The sequence below is a fragment of the Diabrotica undecimpunctata genome, chromosome 1 (assembly GCF_040954645.1).
Source record: "Diabrotica undecimpunctata isolate CICGRU chromosome 1, icDiaUnde3, whole genome shotgun sequence".
In the NCBI taxonomy this organism is placed as follows: Eukaryota; Metazoa; Arthropoda; class Insecta; order Coleoptera; family Chrysomelidae; genus Diabrotica; species Diabrotica undecimpunctata.
Window position 1 is genome coordinate 49,551,462 of NC_092803.1, and position 10,960 is coordinate 49,562,421.

The 10,960-nt window shown below is 35.1% G+C and overlaps 1 protein-coding gene across 2 annotated transcripts in view; it reads left to right on the forward strand.

Moving 5' to 3' along the window:
- Positions 1 to 10,531, forward strand: part of LOC140449007 (polypeptide N-acetylgalactosaminyltransferase 3-like) — a 48,390-nt gene extending 37,859 nt beyond the window's left edge. For both annotated transcript variants that reach the window (XM_072542147.1, XM_072542150.1), the window contains 4 exons: positions 2,550 to 2,918; positions 3,603 to 3,827; positions 9,348 to 9,522; positions 10,330 to 10,531. In XM_072542147.1, coding sequence (XP_072398248.1) covers positions 2,550 to 2,918; positions 3,603 to 3,827; positions 9,348 to 9,522; positions 10,330 to 10,470 — 910 coding nt within the window. In that variant the 3' untranslated portion in view covers positions 10,471 to 10,531. The remainder of the gene's footprint in view (positions 1 to 2,549; positions 2,919 to 3,602; positions 3,828 to 9,347; positions 9,523 to 10,329) is intronic.
- Positions 10,532 to 10,960: the final 429 nt, after the last annotated feature.

Genomic DNA, 10,960 nt, shown 5'->3' on the forward strand with positions numbered 1-10,960 from the left:
ACTGACTTCGATTGTAATGAAGTTTTTGAAACCTTAGTCACTTATATGGAAGAGGCATTTCCTGGCTTCAAAATTTGCGAAAGTGGTATAACACGACTACCACTGAACTGTTCCGCGCTGCAATAAGCAAAGTGAAGATAGCCGTGATGATCGCCAACGTCCGGAACGGATAGGCACTTTAAGAAGAAGAAGTCACTTATATGGAACAGGACTGACGAGAACAATTCCAAAAAGAAAAGTAAACGATGTCAGATTTTTACTATTTAACCGGCAGTATAAGTTGCATGATGTGAACGAGCCTTAAAAAAAACTAAAAAATTTCGATGCTTCAAGCTTACCACCATGTCAAGATGAATTACACCAACATCTACTGCGAGCTCATTATATTTCAAATATTTGGACAAATGCTCATAAAAAAGTACCAACAGAATTGATTGTTGAAGAACATGGTTGGGAGTTTGCAGATGAAACATATAAATTCAAATGGTTTAGTGGACCTCAGATGCCAGAATCAGTTCGAGAAGTAGTGATTGAAAATGAAGCAGATAATGAATGTGATATTATTGAAAGTGAAAGTGACGAAGATGATGAATGTGATAACATCAATGAGAGTGAGAAAAATGACGAAGTTTTTCTAAATTTTTTTTTCTTATCGGAAAAATCGTTTGAAAATTTTTGGAAAAAAATCATGGTATAACTTACAGAAAATTGAAAGGATTCTACAAATTAAATTTTACCTCAAAAAATTACGAAAATTTTCATTTACGGAAATTTTTTTGGAAAATTTTGAGGAAATCTCTACTTGACGCTTCTCAGAATAGTAACAGAAGTGAGCATACAAATTTTCAAATCAATCGGTATAAAAATATCATAATAAAATCAGTTTGAAAATTGTTACCGAGACCTAAAATGCGCAGGCAAGTGGTACATTTGACCCCGTTTTGTGGCTCTCTGTACCAACCCAGCTGTCCGCCCTTTTGGATTTAGAGTTTTTAGGGGCTAAATAATAAGCCATGAAAATGGCGGACATATTACTAATCGTTAATTTTTCCCCAAAAAATTGCAACTTCACCCCTGTCCGCCACCCCTTATGTATCCACTCTCGCGTCCGCCCTTTGGGATTTCGTCTAGTTATACCAAGATCTTACTCTGGGCAAATTTTCAGCCATATTATCGATCGTTAATTTTTCCGAAAAAAATTTCAACTTCATCCCTATATAGCCACCCCCTGTACCACAAGGGACGTCCGCCTGTAAGGCAAAGTCTTAACCCAGTTACAATGAATATATTCCAATAGAGAAATGTCATATTACTGATCAGTTCAAAATTTCGGCTCTCTCTCCGACTATTAGGCAAGCTCCTCTTTCCTTTAAAGGAGACAGATAGTTGAACGATATTTTATACAATGTCTATCACCGGGTATGTATTTATTTTTGTCCAAGTTTTATATTGGTCCACTATTTCAAATGCAGTTCAAACAGACATATATTAAATTGTATGTTCCGTTTTAAATTGGTTCAATCTGTATAATATATTGGCGCTTAAATAAAATCATATTTGTTTTTCTAAAAATGCAAATAATTGTTATGAAAGCATTAATTAAAATGCCACCGTTTATTATATCGTCAACATTTTTAGATTGTAACGATATAATAACCTGTGGTTTTTAGTGTTGGTAATTTCGGTATAAAGGGTACCCCCCCGATAAGATGGGCCAAATACTCTCACTCCCAGAATTCAATTTTTTTTTATTTTTTTACATTCTATGTGATTAAAAAATAAGGCTCAGCGCAATTTTAACCTATCACCCCATCCTCCCACCCCCCACCCTCTACCCCCAAAAACATCAATTTTTCGTTTTTATTTTTTTTAGGTGGGATCAAATCAAGGTTTTTATAGGTTATGTATATTCTAAATTATATGAGGCCTTTAGGAGATTTAAAAATTGGGCGATACATCTTTAAACCCTCCCAAAAGTCATGTTTTTCACAGTTTTTAGGGATTTTGGTGGGATTAAACATATTTTTTGACATCGACACAACTTCAATTAAGTTTCTCGTATTTTTACTTTGTATTTGATTAAAAAATAAGACAGCGCAATTTGTCTATTTTTATAGACCCGTAGGTTGAGTGTACATAACCTTAAAATGAATTTTTTTTTTCGAATTTTACTTTTTTTGGAGGTGGCTGCAAGTCCAATTTTTTTATTTTGTGTATTTGATCAAAAACTATATCTCTGATTTTTTCAGATTTTTCCGTATGGTGCGCCATCTTTTTTCGAAAAAAATGCATTTTTAGGTTATGTACACTCAACCTATGGGTCTGTAAAAACTGGGCAAGTCTTGTAAAAGCCTCAAGTATGCGTGTGAATTTTTTGAAATTTTGAAATTGATTGAGCTTGCGTGCTAAAATTGCTCTGAGCCTTATTTTTTAATCACATAGAACGAAGAAAAATCGTATAACGTGGAACGTATCTTAAAGGGCCTTATATTGAAGTATTTTTTTTTCTACCACAAGATTAAATAACGTTCTAATATTTTCACTTCTAGGTGGTACACGCTTGGAGGAACAGAGCTGAAACTACGCCAAAAAGACATCACTCAACCATTTAACTCTCCAGCTATGGCTGGAGGACTCTTCGCCATGGACAAGAAGATGTTCTTCGAGTTTGGATCTTACGATGAAGATATGAAAATCTGGGGAGGGGAAAACTTGGAAATGTCGTTCAGAATCTGGCAGTGTGGTGGAAAGATTCAAATATCGCCTTGTTCTCGAGTAGGACACGTATTTAGGAAGTCTTCTCCGTATTCCTTTCCGGGTGGTCTGGAGAAAACTCTGTATACAAATTTGGCTAGAGTAGCGTTGGTGTGGTTGGACGACTGGTCCAGCTTTTTTTTCAAATACAATGAACAGTCCAGGTAAAATTTAACTTTTCTGTAAATTAAACCATAATCGTTGTGACAAATAAATTTTTAGTATTGATTTTTAGATTAAAAATCAAAGTTAGTCAGTGTTGTCTAATTGTCAAAGTCATCTTGTTACAATAACGTTGGAATACTGGTTCATTTTTATAAAATATTTTCTGATCTATATGAGTTTTTATGGATAAGAGGCTATTAAATTTAATTTCAAATTCATTTTCGATGTATGCTTGAATATAGTAACAGCATCATGGTAGCTACAATATATTATTCTCAAACTGTTTCGATCTTCTATTGGTCTTTTTTATGTTAAGATCTAGACCGTATCTATTGCTGACTTCAGTTATGCGATTCATTAATGTTTGTAAATCGTCCAGAGTACGTGCAAAAACTTCTATTGCAGAGACTTTTATTTCGAATAGCATAGTAGTGCGAATTAGAATTGTAGCTATTTTGTTAAGAATATCTTTTATCGCTATTTTTTGTTTCATTTTTATAATAGTTTTATACATTCGTCCTTTAAACTTCCGGATTCTTCAAAGGCGCATTCAATTTTAGGTATTGTCAAAAGATGGTCAGTTTCACATCACAGATCCTGAGTAAAATACTAATGGGAACTACCTACTTCCTAATTTTTTTTTTAAAACAATTATTTGATTCTGACCATAGAACTTATTTTAGAAAGGTAAGAGATGATCAAAACGTGACAGCCAGATTGGAGTTAAGGAAAAGACTGAATTGTAATTCATTCGATTGGTACTTAAACAACGTTTGGCCGCAGCATTTCTTTCCTAGGAATGATAGATTCTTTGGGAAAATAAAGAATGTAGGAAAGAATATGTGTCTAGTGAAACCAGATCAAAAGCATCTAATGAATCAACCGATGGGCATAGCAACTGTGGACCTGTAAGTAAAACCTATTTTCGTTATTGCTATCTAATTTAGAAAACTCATTACGTTAAGTAGGGAAATACACATAAAATTTTATAATAAAATAGAAAATGCATAATCAGTCTTTCAACCCTTTCAGCCTTTATGACTGGATATACGATATCTAAAGGGTGATTCATTTATAGGTACTTTTTTGGGGGGATTTGATTGAAGATCGTGCATGAATACTAGCAAACTGACATTTCGCTTTTGTTCAGTATTGTTTGACATTTCATGATGGAAAGACTTAGCCCGGCACAGCGTCTAGAAATTATTAAGTTGTATTTTAAAAATGGGAGTTTTGTGAGGAATGTGTTTCGTGCGCTTAGAGCAATTTATGGTCCACATAATCGGCTTACCGAATGTAGAATTCGCTTTACGATTAGTAATTTTGAAACCTAGTTTTCATTATTGGATAACACGCGACCAAATAGACCACATTGAGCAAGTACCGAAAAAAAATGTAGCGGCGGTAACGGATAGTGTACTCGAAAATAATGAAGAATCAATTCGTTGCCGTTCTCAACAGCTAGGCTTGTCATATACTCAACAACTTGGCGTATTTTATGTAAGGATTTTGGTTTAAAAGCATACAAAATTCAATTAGTGCAAGATTTGAAGCCGACAGACCTTCCGAGTCGTCACCGTTTCAGTCGATGGACTCTTGATAAGCTTTCAGAAGATCCACTGTTTTCGAGAAAAATTTTGTTTTCAGATGAGGCCCATTTTTGGCTTAATGGATACGTTAATAAACGAAATGCCCGTATTTGGGGTGATGAACAACTCAAAGAGGTTCAAGAGTTGCCATTATACCCTGAAAAAACAACTGTTTGGTGTGGTTTATGGGCTAGTGGAATCGTTGGTCCATATTTCTTTAAAACAGAGGCCGGCCAGAATGTTACTATGAATGGAGACCGTTATCGTGCTATGATAACGGACTATTTGGTATCTGAAATTGAAGCTCATGGTCTCGGCGACATTTGGTTCCAACAAGATGGCGCCACTTGCCATACAGCTCGTGAAAGCATGGCTTTACTGCGAGAACGATTCAGTGAACAAATTATTTCACGCTTTGAACCTGTGACATCTCACCTCTAGACTCTTTCTTTTGGGGCTACCTAAAGTCCAAAGTCTACATGAATAAACCAGATAAAATTGAGACATTGGAGTCCAGTATTACTTGAGTCATTGATGAAATACCAATCGAAATGCTGGAACGAGTCATTGGAGAATTGGAACTTCCGAATGAACCAACTTCTAAATGAATCACCCTTTATGATTCAAATATAGTTATATAAGTAAATAGTACGAGACTACTCGAAGTCTTCGAAATATTGGTATTTCGAAGAGTGCTAAAAATCTCGTGCATACGACTCAAAATTAATGAAAACGTGATACTTTTAGGCATTATTAAAATAAGTAAAAACAGTTATCTAAGACATATTTATTAAGGTAAGATGTAGAAGTTTTTATTGTAGCGAAATATTCAAAGGAAATTGAAAAAAAACAGGGTAGAGATGTAGCTGATTGAGTGGATTGAGTAGGTCAGGAGGTTGAATTGCTATCACTGCCGGTCCTAAACCCGGACAAAGAAAAAGGATTCACAGGTGAGACTAGTAACATTCCTGTGATATAGAAGGACTTTGCTCACAGAACTAATAGTATTAAGGAATCCTGGAATATCAAATACCAAGAAATCATATCAGAATCTAACTAGAAAGGTAAATGCAACATAAGATACTAAAATCATAAATGGTATTCTATTCTACAGTGGAGATCAGAAAGATGCTCGAGCTCAGGTAGGAGTAGTAATATTACTTCACAAGAAATTTGAAAACAACATCGAAGAAGTTAAATATGTAAACCAGAATATAATGGAGGTTACAGAAAAGGTTACAAAATGAAAGACCCATTTTGTAAGTATCTATATACCTGATATGAGCAAATCAATGAAAGATAGAGAACGATTCTCCCAAAAACGTAGAAAAATAAACCTGATAAACCTGTGCGCCCATAATGAATTAATATAAACATTGCACACTTCGGCCACAAGCCACAACATAAATATACATTTAACAACACCAGAGGCCAAAAGGTTCGTTGGCTGAACGAGGGTTGGGACCCCGAGAATGAAATAAAGAGCAGAGTTTAACAAGCCAGAAATGCTTTTTTGAGGCTTCGTAAGTTTCTGACTAATCGCAAATTGGACTTCAACCTCCGATATAAGATGCTTAAGTGTTAAGTGTGGCCTGTTCTCTTGTACGGAATGGAAGCATGGACGTTAAAGGCCAGTTCCATTAACAAACTTGAAGTGTTTGAAATGTGGTGCCTGCGTCAAATGCTTAGAATGTCATGGACGGACAGGGTCAGAAATGAGGAAGTACTCAGAAGAGCGGGCTTAGAGGATAGGGAACTTTTTAGTTATGTAAAAAGTAAGAAGACTGCATACTTGGGACACATATTACGAGGAGAAAGATATACTTTTCAGCAACTGATACTCGAAGGGAAGATAGAGGGTAGGAGAGGTCTGGGACGTAAAAAAATGTCATGGCTGCGCAATATTCGACAATGGACAGGAATCCACAGCTATGAAATGCTTCGCAATGCTGCTAAAAATAGAATTATTTAATCCTGACTATTTCACATCTCACCTGACAAGACGATGTACGGTGGACGCCTACGCAGAAATGCACGGCACCTTAAGAAGAAGAAGCAGAAGAAGAGGCCAAAAGTCAATGATCGACTTTGTAATCACTAACAGAACATTGCTCCCTAGATATGTGACGTAAAAACGCTATCGTCAGCAAATGCTAGTTTGGTCTTATACAAAGCACGAATTATCGTATATAAATCCACGAAAAAAACGAAACCGAACTATATGACAAAATTTAATGTAGAATCCTTGGAAAAATCGGGTACTAAAATTCTCTACCTCTAAAAGACTAGTGGAAGAAATGGTATCTCGGAACTGCTTAACAGAAATAGGCAGCGTTATAGAATCCTGGACAAAACTAAAAGCTATATAACAAATAGTGTCGCAGAGACAATAAAGGACAATCAACACAAACAGCTAAAAACCCATAAACCATGATTACACATGAAGTCAAGATATCAGCTAAGAAAAAACGAGATTCCTACGTAAGATACATGAGCAACAAAACTCAGATATACAAAAATAAAAAAGATATACAAAATTTACATAGAAATGAGCAACAAAGTAAACTGTGAGATAAAGAAACTAAAGCAAACATACGGGGGAAGATTCTCAGTAGAAATGTATGGAGGTCAAAAGAAGGTATTGAACATGCTTAGGGAAAGAAAGAATAGAATAAATGGGAAGATACAAACAAACATTATAAAACCTGAAACCTGGACAGAATACTTCTATTATCTTCACAATGACACCGATATATACACCGAAGAACAAGACCAAAGTAACGTAAATATAGACGAAGGTATTAACAGTGACGAAGATATAACTAGTGAAGAGCTACAAATAGCAATCAAGAAAATGAAAAACAAAAAATCGTTAGGAACTGATGGTAAGATATAGTACGATACCAGAGCAATGGAGAACAAGCATAACAATACTAATATAAAACAAGGCTAAAAACTGACACATAATATCAGAGGAATAACGCTGGTCCAGTCTAACATCTAAGCTGCTAACAAAAATCTTGTTACAGAAGTTAATTAATACCATAGGTTTACCAAACTCCCTTTCCTGTACTTTGTGGATCTTACAAAAGTGTTTGACAAAGTCCAACTGAAAGACGTAATCCAAATCATGAAGCAGAAAAACGTTAATAAAAAACACATGGCAATAGTCAGGGAACTTAACAGTCGTAATAGAACAAGAATAAAAACGAAACATGGACTGAACGAAAAACTAAATGTATCGGCAGGAATCAGGCAGGCAATAGCCTCAGTCCGAATTTTTTTAACTTAATCATAGAAATCGTCAATGAAACCAACATTAGCTACAAAATGGAAAACCGAGCTTTGAGTATCCTCTGCTATGCGAATGATGCAGTAATCATTGTAGAAAATAAAGATGACTTCCAATACCTACTTTACAGATTCAACATAACAGCACACAAGTTAAACATGTTAATATCCCACGAAAGACCCAACCAATGGTTATAGCCAAGAGCTGCGTAAGATGTAAACAAATGATTAACGAACACATAATTGAAATATTCATGCATTTCAAATACCTCGGAGTAGATGTATCGTAAAATTATACTGCAAACTAAGTGTAAAAACAAGTCAACAAGGCAGCCATAATATCGCGATACTTGAGGCATATCATTTGGAGGAACAAATATATGAGCGTAGAGAGCAAAATCCGTATATACAAAGAATGTGCAAGGCTCAGTACTAACATACGCAGCGGAAACAAGAGCTAAAACGTCGGTTACAAAAAGATTGATGAGAACTACAGAAATGAAAGTGTTAAGACGAATTTCTCTCAGAGATAGAATAAAAAATGGATGATATATTAAGAGAAACTGGAGTCCAAGATGTAGTGAGATGGAATATTCGAGAAAAGGGTAAAAAGACATAAACCCAATACAAAAAGACCACTAGGAAGACCCCGAAAAGGTGGTATGACAACTGAACATCAACATCATAGGAGCTGTGATTGTAGAACGAAACCAGATAAGGGATATAACGAGATTCTGTACCCCAGTATCCTGTAGTAATTAAAGTCTTAGGTATCCAAGAATATCATGGAAGGAAGTCGTATCTGAATTTATAAGAATGAAAAGACATCTCAGTTTCACAGAAAAGGAGATGTCTTAAATAGATTAAATTATCAGGTTGTGTACAAAGCGACAATGAAAATTGTATAGATGTGTGTAGGAAATGTTACTGAAAAAATATAGAAATATGTGAATAAAAAGATTGACAATTGACAGAAATAAGGATAGATCAAAGATAAATGAAAGAGTGGATCTCAAAATAGAATTCAAATGGAAAATAAAAAATATTTTTATATAAAAAGCAAGCCGAAATCCGAAAACGAAAACTTTAATGAACCATGAAAATAAGAATAGACGAACATTAAGAATATCTTAGGATAATACTCAGAGCAATAGCTCACTGGATATCAAAGATACAGTGGAAAAAAAAGGTAGAAAAACATATAAGAATAATGAAAAAATGGAGAAAAGCAAAACACATTTATTTTTATGATAATGAAGATATTCTTTTTGAATTTTCCAAATCTCTGTCTTGAAATGACAGAATAGTCATTTGTCAGTCTTGTTGTATTCTATTCCTTGTCAAAACAAGTAGAAAATAAAATAAAGATATAAGAAAATAAAGGAGAAGATTACAGGGTGTCTTTCATCATCGGTTTGGCACTTTTCTGAATTGGTTAGTACGTGTTGTTCACGTGATATAAACAATTATATTTGGCTATTGTTCATTAATTACATACAATGAACCTAAAGTAGTTCACCATATGATTAAAATAGTTTTTTGTTCTAGATGCCTCTCTGACGACGTGGAGATTGAAATGTTCGTAATGACCAAAGACGGGTTTATAATGACCGATGATTCGATTTGTCTTGATGGTCCAGAAAAACCTAAAACCGGACTTATGAAAGTCAGAATTGTTGCCTGTCACGGTTCTAGCAGGCAGAAGTGGGAATATGATAAAAAGGTAACTATGTCTCTTGTGTTAATAAATTTATATGCGGCCACCATAGTTCAGCGGCCAAGCTACTGGCACAAGAGTTCAATTCTCAACAAAATTTTTAATTTCTTAAAATTATACGAGCCGTCACCGTGTTCTATAGGACACGTAAAGCCTTCGTTCCCGCGGGGCCGGTTACCTGAAAGAGTACTGTCGGAGTATACCAGCACGGAACATCAATTCATCGGCTTCTGAATTGGCGGGCGTTGGGGGTAGACCCAAACCTTGCTTGTCGAAGTGCCGGAGATATCAGGTGGATTGAGGTGTATATGACCAGAGTATTAGATGGAAGGTACATGGGGCTCGACGTCTTACACCTTCACTAGAATGCCTTACTAGTGGTATGTCGAGATAGAGCAACTGAGAAGAGAGTGTGTGGCCCTTCGCCGGCATTTGACTAGGGCGAGAATACCTTACCGTGCGAGAAAGGACTCTTGCGTCTCCACGTGCTTGGCGGAGGAAGGGTGATGGATAGGGACGACTGGAGACAAATTCTTGAGGAGGATAGAACCCACACAGAATTTTAAAGCCAGAATAATGATGACGACATGGTCTAAAGAAAAATAAACTTCTTTTGATGATATACGCCAGAAACAACACGTATAATACGTAATCAGAATAGATCAAGAGCGAATAATTCGATAATAGATAACGATATTGCTATATATATATATATATATATATATATATATATATATATATATATATATATATATATATATACATACATTAATTATATATTTACTTATATATTTACACTTTTTTGTGTTTCAGACTAATGAAATTCGCCACGTATCTAATAGCAAATGTCTAGACGTAAGAAACTCCACAAAATTTGCTCAAGAACTCGTCTTAAATGAATGTGATAGAAGTAATAATCAACAATGGAGGTTAGAATCAGTGCCTTGGAAATAAAACTCATATTTTTAATATTTAAAACGATAATTAAACATTTTTCATTTTTTTTATACCTTGAGTTTTGTATTTTTATTAAAGAAGCAAGAATTGCTCCTCTAGAATTATCCACTATGCATACATTGGCTCCCGTATTAATATCCCGACCCTTTTACATATTATTTAGCTCCAATACCTCAATATTCGATAAAATTCAGAATTAATATGGAATTCAAGTCCTTATAGTGTCAATGGTACTACAAGAAAAAAGTTGGAGATCTTATCACCCATCCTAACAAAGATCTTCAGGGCTAGCACAGCACTAGGCTATATACCAAAGACTTGGACAACTGTAAGGGAGGTATACATACATAAAATAGGACGACAAGATAACGGTCTAATTAAATCCTACAGGCCAATTAGTCTTACATAATTTCTGTTGAAGTCAATTGACATATTAAGGTGGAACCGTTGAGGGATCACCATCTTAATAGCAATCAGCATGCATATC